Source organism: Ziziphus jujuba, chromosome 1, assembly GCF_031755915.1.
Source record: "Ziziphus jujuba cultivar Dongzao chromosome 1, ASM3175591v1".
NCBI classification, from domain to species: Eukaryota; Viridiplantae; Streptophyta; class Magnoliopsida; order Rosales; family Rhamnaceae; genus Ziziphus; species Ziziphus jujuba.
This window is the reverse complement of record NC_083379.1, coordinates 43,688,770-43,710,631: the sequence shown is the minus strand read 5'-3', so window position 1 is coordinate 43,710,631 and position 21,862 is coordinate 43,688,770. Positions and strand designations below refer to the sequence as shown.

The window sequence follows — 21,862 nt, the reverse complement described above, 5'->3', positions numbered from 1 at the left end:
TGTTTATATTGAATTTATTAATCTTTTTATTTTATTTATTTATTTAATTTAATAAAATGGTTTGATTTATCCGTTGGCTTCACAATGAATGTTTGACATTTAAAGCTAATCATAAACAAGTATGAAAAAACAAAAAAAAACAAAAAGTAGGGGATCATAATTCATTATTAAAATATCAAAAAATAAAATGCTTGGGGAAAAAGAATTGTTAGGCAATATTCCAAAGGGTAGTGAATGAAATATTCCATTTCTAGAGAAAAGGTGTACAGCTTATAAGTGCATGCATCTAGCTAATTGTTTAGAAGGTGGGAAAGGTCATGGAGATTTTCAGACACCTTGTGTATGCTTTGCCTCTTCTTGTTCTCCTTCTACATCTCGTTCACTCACAGAGCCAAACCGGTATGATTATCTAAACCCATCCATATATAAATATGTTAGTGGTGTCAATTTCTTATTATTGTTCATTAAAATATAACCATACGGGATACATAATAATATAGCTAAAGTGTTTCTTCCTCTGTTGGTGTGGTCTCAGGTTTCATTAGCTTAGATTGTGGGCTTCCAAAACACTTCCGATATACAGAGCCAACAACAAAAATAGATTATATTTCAGACGCACCTTTTATTAGCAGTGGCGTAACTAAGAGCATATTGGCAGAATATAAAGCTACCAACCAACAACAAGTAGCAGTGGTAAGAAGCTTCCCTCAAGGAACCCGCAACTGTTACAAACTAAACGTTACAAAAGCTACAAAGTATTTGATCAGAACTACTTTTCTGTATGGAAACTATGACGGCCAAAATAAGCTGCCCAAGTTTGATCTCCACTTGGGAACTAGCTACTGGGTTACAGTGAATTTCAGCTCAGTAAGTTTAAGCATCATGAAGGAGCTTATACATTTTAACTCGCAAAACCATCTACAAATCTGTCTTATAAACACAGACTCTGGGACACCTTTTATTTCAGCATTAGAACTGAGACCTCTTAAAAATACAACTTATGTTACTTCAACTGGCTCATTAGCACTCGACCGTCGCTTGGACTTTGGTTCAATCTCCAATCAATCATACAGGTCAGTACTCACTACAAAATCATTTTACTTATAATTATTTCAGCGTTCAATTCAACTTGTAATTTTTAAATTACAAATGAATTCTAATTAATATATAAATTATTTATTTATTTTAGGTATCCGTACGACATATATGATCGCCTGTGGACGCCCTATACACAGAAAGAGTGGACCACAGTAACAACCTCGTTTACAATAAATCATGCTGTAGATAGCAATGACTTCCAGCCGCCCTCTGTTGTGATGAACACCTCTGCCACGCCATTAAACTCAAGTGCTCCATTGGAATTCTATTGGGTGCCCCGAGATGAAACTACCAAGTATTATACATACATGCACTATGCTGAACTCCAACTGCTCCAATCAAACCAGTCCAGAGCATTCGATATCTATCTCAATGGGGATTTGTGGTTTCAACCTAGAACTCCCGTTTACTTACGATCAGACCTCGTATACATGAGCAGTGCTGCCTCAGCATCAAATTATAATTTCTCATTTGTTAGGTTGAAAAACTCGACTCTCCCACCAATCCTTAACGCCCTCGAGGTCTATACGCTCATAGAGTTCTTGCAACCAGAAACAGACCAAGACGATGGTATATATGCTTTTGCTTTTCCTACCACATATATGTTAATTAATTAATTCTCTGTTTCTTAGTTTCTATATTTCCATATATATATATATATATGATTAATATTGGATGAGAATATATCAGTGGATGCCATCACCAACATAAAGTCTATTTATGAAGTACGTAGAAACTGGCAAGGAGATCCATGTGCTCCTGTAGCATTCTTATGGTCAGGTCTAAGTTGCAGCTACAAAGATTCTAATACCCTTAGAATCATATCCTTGTAAGATTAAATTCTGTTCTATTAAAAGGTAATACATATTTCCCTTCTTATGTATATATATTAATGTAATTATTTTGAAATGGGAATCAGGAATTTGTCATCAAGTGGGTTGACTGGCGAGATAACTTCGTATATATCCAGTCTCACGATGTTAGAATCATTGTAAGTAGTAAAACTAAGTAATATTGCGTGTCTAGTTTCGGTTACTTATATCTGATCATAATCATAACAATTGAAGTTCATGTAAATTAATTGCTCGTCTCAGGGATTTATCAAACAATAGCTTAACTGGATCTATTCCTGATTCTTTATCTCACTTGCCAAACTTGGGTGTCTTGTAAGTTGTTTTGACTAAGAATTTGGTAGTGCTAACTTTTATTATGAGAGAGTTTAGAGATGCAGGGAATTAAATAAGTTTATTTAATTTGTTGACAGGAATTTAAAAGGAAATATGCTCACCGGTTCAGTTCCAGTTGAACTCATTCGAAAGTCAAACAACGGTTTTCTCTCATTAAGGTATGTATCTTATGAAAAGCCACGGACACATGTTTGTCACCAATACCTTTTTTTTCAACTACGCTTAGATTCTAAATTTACTAAATAAAAGGGGGAAAGAATGCAGAGTATTTATTTAAATTATTATTATTTGGTGGGAAGAAAATTGTAAACAGAATACATGTTACTTGAAAGTTTAATGTTTCGTGAAAATACGTGAGGATCTATAAAAACAAACTACAGACATATATAGCACCTTCAAAGCACAAAAACCTTGATAAAGAATTATTTCAACTTTGTTAATGTGCTAGCGTTGGAGAGAATAAACATCTTTGTGCATCCGTTCCATGCAAAACGAAGAAGAATAATAATGTTCTTATTCCATTGGTATCATCAATTGGCGCACTGGTCATCCTGTTGAATGCAGCAGCTATCTTTGTGGTCCTAAAACGACAAAAACAACAAGGTAATATTTTTCACACTAATTTGACCTTGGAATGAACAGAGTTTCGTTTTAATTTTTTTAATCATAATAATATGATTATGAAACAGTCGAGACTTATGGTGCTATTAACTGATGTCACACTAGGTGCAAGATTGACTGTCCAAAAGAAGTCATTGGAGCCTAATAAACGTCAATTTACATATTCTGAGCTCTTAAAAATAACAAATAACTTCGAAAGAACTCTTGGTAAAGGTGGATTTGGAACAGTTTTCCATGGCCTAATAGAGGGCACTGAAGTAGCTGTGAAGATGCTTTCTTCTACATCGGTTCAGGGGTATCAACAATTTCAAACAGAGGCACGTCTTCCATCACGCATGGGGACTTTTTTTATTTTTTATTTTTTTTATTTTTTTTAAATAGTTTATTCATAGCATGTACATATTAATTAGTAAGAGTTTATTTCTAATCAATAAAACAGGTTAAGCTTCTCATGAGAGTTCATCATGGAAACTTGACAAGCCTTGTCGGGTACTGCAATGAAGGAACCAACATGGCTCTTATTTATGAGTACATGGCCAATGGAAATCTTGAGTCTTATCTTTATGCAGGTTTGCTTTTTCTTTGACATAAAGCTACTTTTCTTTTCATATGATATGATTAAGTTTCTATATTTCCTCTTTCCAAAAAAAAAAAAAAAAAAAAAAAAAAAGCATATCAAAATGGTATATTTATTGATCAATTTGTGTACAAGATGGAAGCGAAAATGTTTTAAGTTGGCAAGGAAGACTTCATGTAGCCTTGGACGCCGCACAAGGTGTACAATAAATTTACCATTTTTTTTTTTAATTATTATTCTTTATCAATTGTAACTTCAATATATAGTATATAATATTTTAAAGATTCATAAGCAAGATGTGGGTTTTGATGCGCAGGATTGGACTATCTGCACAGTGGTTGTAAGCCACCTATAGTTCATAGAGATGTGAAGACCTCAAATATATTATTAGCTCGGAATTTTCAAGCCAAACTAGCTGATTTTGGGCTATCCAAAACTTTCCCAACAGATAGTGGCACTCATGTGTCTACCGCTATTGCCGGCACCCCCGGTTACCTTGACCCGGAGTAAGTTAATTTGTTATCTGATCGTTTGTTGATGCCCTTCAAAAAATAAAAAAAAAATATAGAACATTTATTGACAACAATATGGAATTTTTAATTTATCAATCTAAACATCCTCGATGACAAAATAAATAAATAAACAAAAGAAAAACATGGTTTTCAAGGAAAAACATACAAAATATTCAAGGGAATCCAGTTAATTAATTGAAAAAGAATTTTGTAAACATTTAATCATTCTGTTGCAGGTACTACAAAACAAATAGGTTGAATGAGAAAAGCGATGTTTACAGTTTTGGAGTAGTTCTCCTACAAATAATCACAAGCCAACCTGCCATAAGTAAAAGGGAGGAGAGGACTCACATAAGCCAATGGGTTGGTAATATGGTTGTCAATGGGGATATTAGAAGTGTGGTGGAGCCAAACTTACAGGGAGATTTCGAAGTTAATTCAGTGTGGAAAGCTGTTGAAATAGCAATGGCTTGTGTATCTCCAACATCCTCTCAAAGGCCAAATATGAACCAAGTGGTGATTGAACTAAAAGATTGTCTAGCAATGGAGTTAGCTCGGAAGAACTACAAACCTCTGACCCATTCGGCAGCTGAATGCAGTGAAATGTCTTATATAGCATCTTCTGCTGAACTGATCAATCCCTTAGCAAGATAGTAGTCTGTATATTATAATGATGCTACTCCTTTTAGAGGTGAAATATTTTCCATGTTTTTAAATATCTTAAAGCCTTTGTTTTCTCTATGGTTTTCCTTTCATGTGGAGTTTGACATGTCAGGCATTGTCATACTGTATGTAATATTATCGAATTAAGAGTTTAATAAATCTTTTGTGCTTAATCAAAAATTAGTAATTTAAGTGGGTCATACTGTATGTAATATTATCGAATTAAGAGTTTAATATGTGCTTAATCAAAAATTAATAATTTAAGTGGCACTCACGTGTCTACCAATATTGCTGGCACACCTGGTTATGTTGACTACGGGTACGGACCTACATGTAGGCCCCCCTCCCCGTTTATTTTTATTTTTTATTTTTTCAACCTCTTAAATTTATATATACAAATTAGAGTCAAAACGAGGTTTCGGTATTATCAAGTGTAAATTTCGTTAACATAAAAAGAGATCTAACGTTTTCTATTATATGTTTAACATTAGCGTTTTAATATAGTTTTATTTTTGTTTTAATGTAGCTTTCAGATATTATTTTGTTTATTTTGAAGTTTTATTTTTATTTTAATCTAATTTTATTATGAGTATTTAAAGCAATTGATGGCATGATTCTTTATAAAGAATCTAAAGGTGTTAACAAACTATATTTTGGAAATTGATTTACCAATGAAGATTTGCCAAATTAATTACCAAAAATAAAAAAATAAAAACTTGCCAAATTAAGAGTTTAAGTGGATGGAATTAAAAAATGAGGTGTCATATCTTAATGAGTTGACAATTTATTATTGAATGGATTATGGTGAAGTAGTATATCCACCTTACCAAATATCTTTTGGCATCCTTTATTGGTTTAAGTTTGCAATTTTCATCTTTACCCAAAAAAAAAAAAAAGTTGGCAATTTTTCATAAATAAAAATACGTAAATTTAAAACTATATATATGTATATATCGAGGCTCATTTTAGGTCAACTTGATGATTTTAGCATAGGTTTTTCATTATTAACCATTTATCACATCAATTGCTAATATTTAAAATTTAATTCTTAATCAAATATAGGTTTAGAGATATAAGAAAACTCTATTTGGATAAAATAAATCTATAAGAATCTAGATAATGATAAATAAGTTTTTTGATATCAGCCCTTAAAGCAATCTAGTAGCTGAAAAATGAAATCCTAATAATAAAGCCATCAAATTGGCCAAATAATTATATAGTTAGTAGTCTAAACATCAGGTACACTTGAATATGATTTTAGCATTAGGTATTTCTTTATTAACTATTGGACCATACCAGGGGCTAGGGATTTAAATTTAATTAGTGATCAAATATGGTTAAGTGATATATTAAACTTGGACAAATAACTCTATACAAACCCAGATAACTATAAATGCATTTTTAAGTCTCCACATTTCAAATAATTTAAGGGATGAAAAATGAAGTTTTAATTATAAAAGCAAAATCATCAAATCGGCCTCATGGAAGCCTGATTAATATATATATATATATATGTGTGTGTGTGTGTGTGTGTGTGTGTGTGTTAAGAGTAATGTTACAGGCACTATTTAGTTTATTAAATTATTTAATAAATATACACGTGTTATTATTTGACTGGTTATCATGTGACCTATATATGAATAAACAAACTTTTGAAGGTAAATATAATTAAATATAAATCAGTTAAATAATAATGTGTAATTTGGTAAATAACTTAGTAAACTAAATGAGACCTCTGGTATTATTCATATATTAATCATTATGATTGTATATATATATATGTCTTGTGTGTGTGTGTGTGTGTAAATACATGAAAAATATAATTGATGATAAACTAGGACATGTTATCAGAACTGCATAAGTTCTTAGAGTAAAAATCTGTAGGTATAAACTTTATTTGTCAACTAATGTGCCAAATAATGTGCAAATATATTAATGGTAAAAAATAAAATAAAATTGGATAGATAAATTATATTTCTGTAACTTTTTTTTTTTTTTGGTGCAATATATAAAATCTATTACTGAAATCCAATATTAACAAATAAAATATTGTTATAAATAAATAAAACATTATACATTATTCCATTGAGTAATGTTACATGCATCATCTAGCTTATCAATATATTTATTAAGAGTATATTTGTTACTATTTTATTAGTCAACATGTTAATATAACTTAAAAATAGATATATGAACCTCAAAACGATAAGTGTTATTAAGTATAAATCAATCAAATAATATACTCTTAATGACATGCTAGGATAAATATAAAGTTAGTAGGAATTTAATTTCTTTGGAAAAGTGATGATTTTTTTTTTATTTGAATGTTTATTGTAAGGTGAAAAAATATGAATCCAAGAAATTAGATTCTTACCAATGTAGAAAAATATGTAGAAAAATTATTCCCATTTATATAGGTGTTATTTTAAGAATTCCAAAGAAAATAGTTTAATTTTTTTAAAAATATATATTTACCCTTAATTTATTAAATAATATTAAACTTTCCTATTACTTACTAAACAAACTAAGAGAAAAATTAATTTTCAGGATCTAAATCCTGAGAAACTAAATTTCAAAAATCAATTTTTTATCAACTTTTATACTTTCCAAACAGAGCTTAACTGATACATTGGTAGACTAAATAACTACTTTAGTATTATTTTCTGTGATTTTGAGTTGGCAAGGTAACATACAAAATTAGTAAGCGTGACAATATATGGACAGCTAGTTATGATCTAATAGATAGGCCATGTAGCATTGGTGGTGGGCTTTACCGGGTAGAATTAGTAAATTATGAATAATAATATTAATTAACAATATATTTTTTTATTTTTTAATATTAAAAATTTAATATGAAAAAATTTTCGTTTTAATGATAACCAATTAAATTGTCACGTAATATGTAAATCTCACTTAATTTTTCTTTTTTAAAAAATAAAATTTTATATATTTCCTTATTTGCCACTATTTAACATTGTATATATCAATATCATATAACATAATAAATTACACAATCCACAGAATTGAAATTTTATATATAGCATTATTAAAGTGTTTATCCAATAACATATGATCATATAATGGGCCTGAGGGGTCTTAGTGTGTTTTATGTTTTATATGGAGTGTAGCTTAAAGAAAGTAAATATAATATTCATATATTTGTATTTTTTTATTATAATATTCTAATGTAAATGCTTTTCAAATATGTAGATGTTGGGACAACATACCAATAATTTATTTAATTATACACGACATTTTGATAATATCAAATTTATTAGCTCATGTAAATGGTTTACCGGTATGGAGGTCATCAACTATATATTTACCACCCAGCACACACGGCGCGGACAAAAACCAAATGTATGAGAAAATATAGATATGATCAGAAAGGTCAAACACGTATTTACCCACCACCCAAAAAAAAAAAGGAAGAAGAAAGGTCAAACACATGCCGTTATACGTGTCAATTCCAACAATGGCACGCCGTGTCCGTAGGGAAATTATATTTTGTAATTAATATGAGAAGTCAAGGATTCATGAAAGAATGTCTTTCAGCTGTACAAGATCAACTGGTCATATACAGTTATATACATCCTTTCTTGACATAACATATTAGCTAACTCGTAGACATTTGATTCCGACGTCTAGGGTCTTCGCAGCTTATAATAGATGCCAAATTTTGAAATTTAGTTGAAGGGATAAGATAGTGCTATTACTGTTGTGGCAACATGCCATTGAAAGAATGACACGATTTCTACAAAGTCTTTCTTCTTCTTCTTTTTTTTATTCTACTTCTTCTTTTTCAAAAGAAAATGACCAATTATTATTATTATTATTATTATTATTATTATTATTATTATTATTAGTGATACTGTAAAAATTCGAACCCAGCCACCATTGTTTTCAATATAAGAAATACTTACACCACTGGGTGCTTAGAAGGCTAAAAATGCGCTTGATCAATCGTTTGCTACTTTTCATGCAATCTGATGCGTTGAGCAGGCTGCAGACTCTATAATCATGCGTAAATACATAATATTAGCAACTTTTTTACCAATTTTATTTAATTTTGTGTCAATATTTTGGGTGTATTTGATGCTACTTTTGTTTTTATTTTTATTTTTATAAGTGATTATATTTAATATTTTTGTCATCTATAGCACTTTGGTTAAATAATGCTTCATAAAGATTGTAGAAATTAAGCACATTTAAAACTGAAATAAGAAACAAAAAAAAAAAAAAAATTCAGATTAATGTTTTCATCAGAACATGAAGCATTTTTTTTTGTTTTAAAAAAAAAAATCTATAAGTGCTCTACTAAAAGCACCTAATCAAAACGCTCCTTTTTTTTTCATTTTTTTTTAAAGATAATTACATTAACTTACCTTTTAAATTGAAGATTTCTCATAATTATCCTTGTGTTTTGATTTTTTCAGATACTTCTCTTTTAGTTTAATTTAATTTTCGAATTATTATTCCTTTCTAATATAATATATATAATTAAATTCAAAATTCACAAGTTAAAAGACAAAAAAATCCATCTAATTAAAACACATTATTCAAAATGAAATTAAAAACCTGCTACCAAACATTTATCTTTGCCATAGCCATCGCAAAATCTACTATAATGTAGAAAAGCCAACATCAACTATATAAATTTTTACAATTTTTTGTTCCTCATCTTAATATATTCAAAGCTTTATGGGGCTCACCTAAATAAAAATCCAAAACTTTCTATCTTTAAATTTTTTGTCCTTCTACATAGTTATGAATTGGATGTTTTGATCAATTTTTAATTTTGTTTTATTTTTATTTGTGTGTTCTTATTGTTTATTTTCTATAATTTTTCTTCCAACAGGTTTTCTTATTCTATTTTGCATATTGAATTTTACATGGCTTTAGTTTTGAACATCATTACTGCTATATATGCAAGCTATTTTTTCCCTCAAAATCAAGTAGCAAATTGGAAAGCTTGGAAGTCTTTTGCAAGTGTTGTTTTTGGTTCACATGGAACCTAAACTTTGCTATTGATATATATTTTATTGTCTAAGAAAAAAATTGAAAATTTTATCTTATTTAGAACGATGTCCTAAGTTTTTTAATAAATTTTTTGAATTTTAAATCCAGATTAGCAATAAAAAGAAAATCTTGAGATTGAGTGAGAGTTGTATTCCATGATGCTGAATAAAAGGCAGAAGATGAAGAGGGCATTGATCGTAAAATGTTTCATTAACTATATTTATTTGGGAAATTTAGTTTTTGTTCGGTAATAAGTTTGGAAAGGTGTTGTGATTTTTTATTATTATTAATATTGGATCAGATTTTATATTTTACAATAAAAATGAATAATTTGAAACTAAAGTTAAACGAGAAGGCAAATATCTGAAAAAAAATAAATATACAAGATTAATTGTAAAAAAATTTCAATTTACAATGATTATCCCTTTTTTTATTTTTTTGGGTTTCATCCAAACAACTTACGAAAAGTGATAGAGGTCGAGTGGATGAATGAAGCGCGGGCAAGAAGGTGTTCACTGATTGTTGCAGGTCCAGTCACTGAAAGGGGAAGAAAGCGACGTTATCGGAGAAGATGTTGCCGTCCATATGATCCCCAAACCATATCCACTGGTGGTATCGCCATTTGGGCTCCGTTTAAGCGACTTGTCGTTTACATTTTGGTTGGGCTTTTTAACTTTTCGCATAAGTGTGGCCTTTTTTGGTTGGTTGGGCGATGCTAGACAGTTCGATTGGGCTTCATTTTTGGTTTAGGTTTGTAATATTCCATCAAAAATAATAATAATAATAATAATAATAACAAAGAATATGTAAATATTTTAAAACGATAAATATAGAATAACATATGAAAAATATAAACGACGGTAAATTAGGTCTTGTTGTATCAAAACCACGTAAGTTTTTGGAGTAAAACTATACTAGGTCTAAACTTTATTTTTTAACTAATGTGGCATGGTTCAAAAAATAATATAAAATGAATTTGGACGGGTGAATTATAAATCTGTATTTTTTTCCCAATATATTAAATCTATAACTTAAATACAATATAAATAAATAAAATATTATCATATTATTTATCATATAAATTTTATTATGCAAAATTGGTAAATATGTGGATATATCTATATCAAATCATTATGTAATTATGTAGCAATAATGGACTATACAAAAATAAAATCCACAAATTATGAATGATAATATTAATTTATAATATTAATTTTTTAATATTAAATATATGAAAAAGTGAATTTTTTAGTGACAATTATTTTTTAAAATATTATTATAGCTAATAAAATTATCACATAGTATCCAAATTGAATTTTTTTTTAAAACATATATGTAAAATTTTAATTATTTTCTCTTTCGCCCGTTTAATATTATAGTATATCAATATCATGTATCATAAGATAAGGTAACTACATAGCCCAAGCTAAATACCTGGCCGCTCTATCAAAATCCTATATATAACATTGTTAAAGTTTTTATCTAATAGCGTATGATCATAATGAATTATATGATCCATATTAATTTTAAATTGCATTTATTTGGACTTTCGAGTTTAAAATAGTTGATTCATAAAATAAATAAATAAAATGGTTTAGATTTGAGAACAGCCTTAGCTATCAACTGTATTCTCTGTTTTATATAGAGTGTAGCTTAAATATAATATACATATAGTGCATTATGTTTTTCATTATAATATTCTAATCGAAATGATGCAATTGAAAGATGACTTAAATTCACACATTTTTAAATATGTGGGTGTGAGGACTCATGCCAATGAGGTATTTAATATATATATATATATATAATTAAATGAACAATAATATATATTGAAACACGATATTTGGATAATAATTATTAGCCCATATAAATGGTATGCACATTTACTTACTCGTATGGAGGTTAGGTTATCAACTATATATTTGCTTATGAAATAGAATCCTTTTCTTGTTGTTTACATTTTTGATTGTGCTTAATTTTCAATTTTAACTATTTGATCTTTAATTTAATAAATAATACAACACTGTTTTATAATAAAAAAATTAAAAAAAAAAGAATATAATTCATATTAGACATGTGTTAATATCTATTTCTAGTGTTAAAAAAAAAAAAAAAAAAAAGCTATTAACGAACACTGAAAAATAACAAGTAGATGATCCAAATCTCTTACTTACTGCCCAACGTACACGGCGTGGACAAAAATCGAAGGGATGAGAAAATAGATAAGATGGGAAAAGGTCAAGCACGTCCCATTATAGGCATCTCCATGTATAGAAACATCAACAAAATTCCAATTTCCAATAATGCCAAGCATATACCCGTAGGGAAAATTACATTTTGTAGTTAATATAAGAAATCGAGGATTGATGCAAGAAGATCTTTTAAGTACAAGAACTGGTCATATATTAAAGCAAAAAAGTTTCATTATATATACATCCTTTCTTGACAAACAAATTAGCTAGCTCATACTCAATTGATTCCGACGTCTATGATCTTCGCAGCTTATCACATATAGACGCCAACTTTGAAATTTCAAGCTAAGAGATAAAATAGTGCTATCACTGCTCCGGCAACGTACCATTGATAGACTATGGAACGACTTCTACAAAATCTTTCTTCTTCTTCTACTTCTTAGTTTTCGTAAAAGAAATTGATTACTTGTTATTATTTTATTTTTTTTTTTGTATATCTTAGAGGTACCACCATTGTTTTTCCATAAGAAATACTTATACCACTGGGTACTTAGAAGGCTGTAAACTCACTTGATCAATTGTTTGTTTCTTTTCATGCATGCGATGTAGATGCATCGAGCATGCTGCAGACTCTATAATTAATCATACATAAATACATAATCTTACAAATAGCAACTTGTTTAACAATTTTATTTACTATTTTGTGGCAATATTTTAGGTGTATTTGATGAGGCCTTTTTTTTTTTTTTTTTTTTTAATGAGTGATTCTATTCAACAATTTTTATCATCTATACCAATTTGGTTAAATAATGCTTCACAAAGAAGCACTTAGATATTCCCTCATCATAGGACTATTCAACCACTCATTTGAGTCCGTCAATTAGATATAGAGTTTGGACGCAAAAAATAATAATAATAATAAAAAATTGTACATTTTGTTTTTATTTTTCTTTATAAATATTGCTGGATTTTTCTATTTTATTTTTAATTGTTCTTAAAAAATTCTCGGGATCAGAGAATTTGAACGAACACCCTCATAGGAACAACATTGCTAGCTTAAAGACTAGCTAGCATGCAGGAATAATCTTAAACAATATCTAATAAATTAATGGTGATTATTTTTTTTGCTACCAGTAACATCCACTTGTACGGATAGAGAGCCACTCGATCGTGTAAAAAAAAAAAAAAAAAAAAAAAAAGGGATTATTTGGACCAATGATCCTGAACTATTGTACGTGTATATGTTGCAAATTATCCTTCAAGCCTTTTTTTTTATTTTTTTAAAATTTTTTACCAAGTTCAAGATCGTTGTTTAGAGTTGGTTTTCATCCTTGGAGAATGGGGGGAACCTCTAAGCTAATTAGGCGATCGAAAAACAATACTTGGAATTAAAAGGGTAATTGTTGGGATTTAAATATGATCGGAAATTAATATTTAATACATTCCAATATTGGCATCTCCATAGACCATGTGTACAAAATTCCAATGCATGGCATGCTGAGTCAGTTAGTAGGGAAAATTAGGTTTTGCAATCAAAATGAGAAGTCAAAGATTCATGCAAGAAGACCTCTTTGGACGACAAGAACTACATATATATACTTCCATACTTGACGTAAGAAAGTATAATTCACTCATATTGATTTGATTCCGACGTCTATGGTCTTCGTTGTTTATCATAATGAAGTCAATATAAAGATAAGAGATAAGATAGAGTGCAACGACAACGTCCGATTGATAGAATAAGGAATGACTTCAGCAAAGTCTTTCTTATATTTTTCTCTTATTTTCATAAAGGACAATGAATTAATTATATTCTAATATATTATAGGTGTAAAAATTCGAAGTCAGCATCATCAAATGAGAAATGCCACAAGATACTCTCATAAAAAGGCAAAACTGACTTGATTATAATTAATGTGGCAATTTCTTTGGTGTGGTTTTGTTTTTGTTTTTATTTTTATTTTTTATAAGTATCTAGTCAAGTACCATAAGAGGAGATCATCCACATCCTCAAAGGCATAGACCACTTAATTAGTTGAGCTCCTAAGTCTCAGTTGGACGTAGAGGATTTTGTATTCCACGGCTAATTTGAACAGAGTATGTTACGGAATTGGGAGAAAAACAAATAGCAACGGAAACAAAGAAAACGAGAACAAACACACAATTTACGTGGAAACCCTTGACGGGAAAAACCACGGGCAGGGAGAAACAAATCTAATATCGAAAGATTGGTACAAAGGTGAGCCGAAATCGAGATACCCTAAAAAACCCCAATTACAGCCGAACAAAAATATATATATATATATAGTACGGAAGAAACCCTAAAATTGAACAGGTCCATACAGAGCCCCAAATTTTTCTCCAAAATTAGTTTCACCAAATAGGTCGCACCGCGAACTTTTCGGGTCGGATCAACAAGAATTCGGGTCACTAACTCTAACAGAGTAAATTTTCAACTTCCACATCCCGGTATTGTATATCTCTAAAGAATGCCTCCAAACCCCATCATGCTAAAAAGTGCTCACTGGATTTGATCTCCAAGGCACTGTGACTCTGTAAATCAAACTACATATCTTTCACATACCCTTGCAACCGCAACCGTGTTCCCTCAATGCATCAAGTAATTGGTATCCTTCAATAGAACTCTTCTATTTTATAACGGTAACTTCAAATAGAGTTCATTTTATCTTAGGCTCCCGAGCCCATGTTATATATAATGGACTCAACAAGAAATCAAGTGATTATTTATTGGAATTTTCTCATATCATTACTCCTAAATTATTTTGTCATTCATCACAACTTCATATAAATTAAAGAACAGAAATCAAAAGAAAAAAAAAATCTTGTTAGGCTTCTGAGCCTAGGAGGAAAAAATTGTTTGTATATATATATATATATATGTATTTCTTTGCAAAATTTTTTTTTCCAAGAAACAAAAAAAATTTGGATTGGGAATTTGACAAGGAAACAATAGCAAGTCCCCCATACGAACAACATTGCTAACTTACAAGACTAGTCAGCAAGTGGTAATGATCTATCGGAAAGAGTTAATCTTTAGTAATTGCGACATTATTAGATTTTCAATATAAAACAAAAAATATATTTTGAATAGATCAAAATTATACTTATAGAAAAAATTATTTTTTGTGTCACTGGTATTTGAATATTAAAGAGTGTCATGTTTTACTTACAATCAAATATGAGACTTTTTATATAGGATCCATATATTTTATTTTATGTGATATTAATAATGATTGTAGGTCATTAAATTTATATTACATGTAATGAATGGAAGGGATAAAGATGAGATGAGATAGTGTGCACGGGACATAAAATACCACCTCATATTTATATATTCATATATACTTGAGTCAGCCACCCGGCTAAAGATTCAATGACTCCAAATCACCCGTCGTATTCCTGTCCTACTCCCAATCCTTCATTATTTTTATCCAAATGAAAACACACTAACAGCCAGAGACTTGTTTCTTTTCTCTTCGTCTCATATATAAAGTTTTTGTTAGTCATCCTCATATGGACATGGACTCATGGAGTACTTGTCAAGCTTGAGGGCAGAGGGTGGTAATGATCGATCCGTAAAACTCATGCCATACCACTGTATATGAATTTTGGATAGTTACAAAATAATCTCCTCAAGTTTCATATATATTTGAACTTGCCTATATATATATGTATGTATTTTCTGGATCAGTTTCTCGTTTAATTAATAACGTGCGGCATAATATCAATTATATAATTTTCCCTCTGTTTATTTATTTATTCGTTTATTTATTTTTTAGAGAATTTGATGAAATTTAACTGCTAGCAATTAAAAAAAAAATAAAAAAAAAATCGTAATCCATGCATGATCAATTTTTTTAATTAAAATAATATAAAAAGAAATGAAATAATTAATTGTCAATATTCTCAATAAAATTTAACAATTTAATTTGATTTTTAAAAAAATATTCTGACAAATATTGTTTATACATCATACATTAATGACTAAAAAATACATAGTTTTGTCCCTCACGCAAATTGGCTTCAAGCATTTTTTTATTATTTTTTATATATTTTATTTATTTCATCCATATACCTTTTTTTTTAAAAGAAAATTTCAACCATCTATACATTAAACATTAATGTTATATTTTTTATATATGCATTACAAGTATCTTCAAATCTCATTTTTCACCGTTAAAAGATGAGTTATCATTTTATTTATTATTTTATTTTTATTTTTCTTTAATATTCCATTTCACATGAAAACTTGGTTGTTTTTAAAATTGATTTGGATCTTTATATATATTTCTATTTTCATATAGAATTGTTGCATTACCTTAAAAATCTTTTGATTATATATAATAATACGTTGAATTATCATTTTTTGCAAAAGCTTAAACTATTCAAAATTGAAAAATTATTTATTTATATTTTCATGCAACATTAGGGGTGCCATTAGAATTATCAAAAACCTATGGGTAAAGATTGAAAGAAGACAGTCTTCGAAAAGGGTTTTAGTGGAACACTTCATTTTCTAGAGAAAAAGGTCTGGCCTACATCTTATATATATATATATATATATATAAGTGCATCTAGGCTAGCTAATTAATCAGCAGCAGTAAAACAGGAAAGCAATGGAGATTTTTAAACACCTTGTGTATGCATTGTCTATTGTTTTTTCCCTTTTACATCTCGTTCGTGCATTCAACCAATCCGGTACGATTATCTTATCTCTTTTAATTCTTATATATATTAAAGGGGTCTATTTAGTTTGTTTATTATAACTGTATATGACATAAATACATATATCTATATATATATGTATAGTTAAGTTAAAGTAGTGAAACGTCCTCTTTTGGTTTATCTCAGGTTGTATTAGCTTAGATTGTGGGCTTCCAAAAAACACCAGCTACACAGAGCCAACAACAAAAATAGATTATATTTCAGACGCACCCTTCATTGGCAGTGGCATAAGCAAGAACATAAAGCCAGAATACAAAGCTAACCAGCAAAAGCAAGTAGCCTTTGTAAGAAGCTTCCCTCAAGGAACCCGCAACTGTTACAAACTAAATGTTACAGAATCTACAAAGTATTTGATCAGAGCCACTTTTCTATATGGAAATTATGACGGTTTAAATAAGCTGCCACAGTTTGATCTGCACTTGGGACCTAATTACTGGGTTACAGTGAATTTTAGTTCAGCAAATTTAAATATTGTGAAGGAGGTCATACATATTACCTTGCATTCGCAAAACCATCTACAAATATGTGTTGTAAATACAAACTCTGGGACACCTTTTATTTCAGCATTAGAATTGAGACGTCTCAAAAATACGACTTATGTTACCTCAACTGGATCATTGGCACTTGACCGGCGCTTAGATATTGGGTCAACCACCAATCAATCATACAGGTAATTAAACAAACAAAGAAACAATCATTTTCCTTTCAATGAAGTACTTGATCAACAAATGAATTTTAATCAAGTTACTTTCTTTTTTTTCTTTTTCATTTTTTCTTTTTCCTTTTTATTTTCAAGGTATCCGTATGACATTCATGATCGCCTCTGGAAGCCATATACACAGAAAGACTGGACCACGTTAACAACCTCGGTTACCGTAAATAACATCAAAAGTACCTCTAATTCACAGGCACCGTCTATTGTGATGAGCACCTGCGTCACGCCGTTGAACGCCAGTGGACCCTTGGAATTCTATTGGGAACCCCCGGATGAAAGTAACCAGTATTATGTTTACTTGCACTTTGCTGAAATCCAACTGCTCCAATCCAACCAGTACAGAGCATTCGATATCTATCTCAATGGGGAGACGTGGTATGAAGCTTATGTTCCTGAATACTTGAAGTCAGGGGCCGTTTTCAGCACCAAGGCTTTGTCAATATCAAATTATAGTTTCTCCCTCGTACGGTTGCAGAACTCAACTCTCCCACCCATCCTTAACGCACTCGAGGTCTATACGGTCATAGATTTCTCCCAACCAGAAACAGACCAAGATGATGGTATATTTGTGTGTGTATATATATATATATATACTTTTTCTCTCTGCATGTTTGTCTACATCATATACATATATATATATATATATATATATAACATGATTACTTTAACAACTGAATGATTAATATTGGATTTTATTAATTAGTTGATGCCATCAACAACGTAAAGTCAACTTACACAGTAAGTAGAAACTGGCAAGGGGATCCATGTGCTCCAGTAGCATTCTTATGGTCAGGTCTAAGTTGCAACTACAAAGATTTTGATACCCCTAGAATCATATCCTTGTAAGCTCAAGATTCTTTTCCTATATTATATGTACATAAGTTATTAGGTATAGAGGCAAGCTTTCAGGTGATTAATTCGTTGAGTTAAAAACTGCTATTAAAGTAATCATTTTTTAAATGCATGGCAACCAGGAACTTGTCATCAAGTGCTTTGACTGGTGAGATATCCTCCTACATATCCGGTCTCCCTATGTTAGAATCATTGTAAGTATTAAAAGTAGTAATGTAATGTGTGTGTGCATATATATATATATATATGTATATATACATATATAATATTTGTATACATATTTATATATCGGACGTCCAATTTTGGTTCTTCGTAACTTACCACAACAATAATGAAGTTTATGTTATTTGCTCATGATCTTAGGGATTTATCAAACAATAGCTTAACTGGATTAGTTCCTGATTTTCTATCTCAATTGGAAAAATTGAAGCTCCTGTAAGTTGTTTGGATAAAGATTTCGACTGTGACTTTCATTATAAGAGTTTCAGAAGCAGAGAATTATTCAGAATCTTTAATTAATTTGTTGACAGAAATTTGGAAGGAAACTTGCTCACAGGTTCAGTTCCTGCTGAACTCATTCAAAGGTCGAACAGCGGCTTTCTAAAATTAATGTATGTATCCTGTTTACAGAGTATTTTAATTAAGATTATTATTTGCTGGGGGAAAAAGTGGACAAAATGCATGTTACCTGAAAGTTTAGTGTTTCATGAAAATATGTCAGGGATCTAATTTACTTTGATTCCATTATAAAAACTACAAACATAGCATTTTCAAGCAAAATAAACTTGATTAAAGTAATTTCAACTTTGTAATGTTCTAGCGTTGGAGAAAATCAAGATCTCTGTGCATCCTTCTCATGCAAAAAGAAGAAAAACATTCTCATTCCAATAGTATCATCAGTTGGTGCAATTTTGGTCCTGTTAAATGCCGCAGCTCTCATTGTGATCCTAAAACGAAAAAAGCGATACGGTAAATATATTTCTCATTTAAGCCTTGTGGATTGAACAGAGTTTTAATTTCTCATGATATAATTATGAAAATTATGTTGCTATGAGCAGAAATAAGATTAGGTGCACGATCGAATGTCAAAAATACTTCATTGGAGCCAAAAAAGCGTCAATTTACATACTCTGAGGTGATAAAATTTACAAACAACTTTGAGGTAACTCTTGGAAAAGGTGGATTTGGAACAGTCTACCATGGCATAATAGAGGGCACTGATGTAGCTGTGAAGATGCTGTCTTCTACATCAGTTCAGGGGTATCATCAATTTCAAGCAGAGGCATGTCTGCCCATCATTTATATGGATTCAACTTTTCTTATTTTATCCATTGCATGGACATATTAATCAGTAAAAAGTTTATTTTAAATAAAACAGGTTAAGCTTCTAATGAGAGTTTATCATGGAAACTTGACAAGCCTTGTTGGTTACTGCAACGAAGGAACAAACATGGCTCTAATCTATGAGTACATGGCCAATGGAAATCTGGAGTCATATCTTTCAGCAGGTTCCTTTTTAATTTATTTCTTTCAATATGATATGATTCAGGTTCGATATTTCTGTTGACTTAGAGGAATACAGAGAACAGAGCATATATATATATATATATATATTGATAAAAAAACAGAGCATATATATACATATATATTTTGATCAAGAAAAGCAAAGCATATTAAATATGTTATATTTATCTGTCAATTTGTATACAAGGTGGAAGGGAAAATGTATTAAGTTGGCAAGGAAGACTTCAAATAGCGTTGGACGCAGCAAAAGGTTTATAATAAATTTACTTCTTTTTTTTTTTTTTTTTTTTAACCCCTCTCTGTAAAAAGCAATATTCATATTGCCAATATGTGGGTTTCAAAATGCAGGATTGGAGTATCTGCACAACGGTTGTAAACCACCTATAGTCCACAGAGATGTGAAGACCCCAAATATATTATTAGCGGAGGATTTTAGAGCAAAACTATCAGATTTTGGGCTATCCAGAATATTCCCAACTGAAGGTGGCACTCATGTATCTACCAATATTGCTGGCACCCCCGGTTACCTTGACCCAGAGTAAGTTTGTGTTTGTGTGTTATTCTGATTATTTGTACGTGCCCTTCAAAACAAAAAATAAAAATAAAAATTAAACCAAGCAAAAAGAAATAGATTAAGTGAATTCCAATCTAATCATTTTGCAAAAATACTGCTTTTCAAATAGATTATAGACACACATTTAATCAATCATGATTTGAATTGCAGGTACTCCACAACAAACAGGCTAAATGAGAAAAGCGATGTTTATAGCTTTGGAGTGGTTCTGTTAGAGATAATCACAAGCCAACCTGTCATAAGTAAAAGCAAGGAGAGGACTCACATAAGCCAATGGGTTAGTTATGTGCTTGCCAATGGGGATATTAGAAGTGTGGTTGATCCAAAGTTAGAGGGAGATTTCGATATTAATTCAGCGTGGAAAGCTGTTGAAATAGCAATGGCTTGTTTATCTTCAACCTCCACGAAAAGACCAAACATGAATGAGGTGGTGATTGAACTAAAAGATTGTTTAGCAATAGAATTAGCTCGAAGGAACATCCCTCTGATTGATTCCTCAGCCAATGCCAGTGTAATGTTCTCAACAGATTCATCTATCGAATTGATCAAGCCCTTAGCAAGGTAGCAGTTTGTCCCGAACGTCAAATCTGCAATTCTTTTTTTGGCTGTACTAGTTCTCTTTTTTATGGTCTTAAATTCTCTTTTAGGAAAGATTGACAGTGCTATACTGTAGTTGTATTCATGTTAAATAGTTTGCCGTACAAAATTAGAGTGAAATCCCATATATATATATATATATAACGGTGTTACCCAAATGACTTTGCACTCTTATGGTTTTAGTTTGACATGTCAGAATTGTATCTGTATGTAATATTAGATATCAAATTCGGAGTGCAATAAAGATGTGTACTTCCAAAAGAAATTAATAATTCAAGTGGCATGATGGCTGGGCTACCAACCAAGCCCATTTACACGATCCAACTCCAGTATTTTGGGTACCACAATCCACATCATTACGATTTATCCCATATATTTTTCATTATAAATTTTAATTATGCAATCTATTTAAATAAAATTTCGAATATCAAGTGATGCTGTAAATAAATACTATAGTTGTCAATAAGTAAAAACTATTCGTCCAAAAAAATAACAACAACAAATAAACCTATTCGTCCAAAAAAAAAATAATAATAATAACAACGATAACAAACTTTTTATAAGTATTTATTTATTCTATTGTTATATGGGCAAGTTGGCTATTTTAAAATATTTTGCCAACACATTTTGTCCTTTTTTTTTCTTTTTTTGGGCATATTTTATATTGTCTAGGGACATATTTGAAAGACTAAGGAGGTTTATTTTTGTGGTCAACTGTGAAAAAACACAAATAAAAAAAAAAATAGATTCTTGAAGCACAATAGCATGAAATTCAACTCCCCAGGAAAATATTTTCTTTTTTTTTTTTCTCAAATTCCAAGGAAAAATTTTGAGGGGGGTCTTGTTGCAACTTGTTAAAAGTTTTTGGTAAGCCAAATTTGGGAATGGACTCTTGAGCTTGTCATTCTTGACTTTAATTAAACTCTCCCCAAAAAAAAAAATATATATATATATATATAAATATATATTTATTTATGAAAACGGA

The 21,862-nt window shown here is 30.1% G+C and overlaps 2 protein-coding genes across 4 annotated transcripts; both read left to right on the top strand.

Annotated features, from left to right (window-relative positions):
• Positions 1 to 210: 210 nt before the first annotated feature.
• Positions 211 to 4,838, top strand: LOC125419150 (LRR receptor-like serine/threonine-protein kinase IOS1). Of its 3 annotated transcripts, none has more exons than XM_060812014.1 (13): positions 211 to 399; positions 536 to 1,073; positions 1,190 to 1,668; positions 1,825 to 1,927; positions 2,018 to 2,089; positions 2,193 to 2,264; positions 2,363 to 2,443; positions 2,734 to 2,888; positions 3,012 to 3,223; positions 3,346 to 3,475; positions 3,619 to 3,681; positions 3,800 to 3,989; positions 4,232 to 4,838. In XM_060812014.1, the coding sequence occupies exons 1-13, from the start codon at positions 318 to 320 to the stop codon at positions 4,647 to 4,649; spliced, it is 2,595 nt and encodes an 864-aa protein (XP_060667997.1). In that variant the 5' UTR covers positions 211 to 317; the 3' UTR covers positions 4,650 to 4,838. The 3 variants fall into 3 exon arrangements, with proteins under 3 accessions (XP_060667997.1, XP_048320467.1, XP_048320473.1); XM_048464510.2 differs by having other exon boundaries at positions 212 to 399; positions 1,789 to 1,927; XM_048464516.2 differs by lacking the exon at positions 3,619 to 3,681 and having other exon boundaries at positions 212 to 399; positions 1,789 to 1,927.
• An 11,628-nt stretch (positions 4,839 to 16,466) lies between these two features.
• On the top strand, positions 16,467 to 21,201 carry LOC107404200 (LRR receptor-like serine/threonine-protein kinase IOS1). Its single transcript, XM_048471723.2, has 13 exons — positions 16,467 to 16,588; positions 16,742 to 17,285; positions 17,412 to 17,890; positions 18,034 to 18,172; positions 18,305 to 18,376; positions 18,546 to 18,617; positions 18,713 to 18,793; positions 19,003 to 19,151; positions 19,241 to 19,464; positions 19,561 to 19,690; positions 19,894 to 19,956; positions 20,055 to 20,244; positions 20,431 to 21,201. The coding sequence occupies exons 1-13, from the start codon at positions 16,507 to 16,509 to the stop codon at positions 20,843 to 20,845; spliced, it is 2,640 nt and encodes an 879-aa protein (XP_048327680.2). The 5' UTR covers positions 16,467 to 16,506; the 3' UTR covers positions 20,846 to 21,201.
• The last annotated feature ends 661 nt before the right edge of the window (positions 21,202 to 21,862 follow it).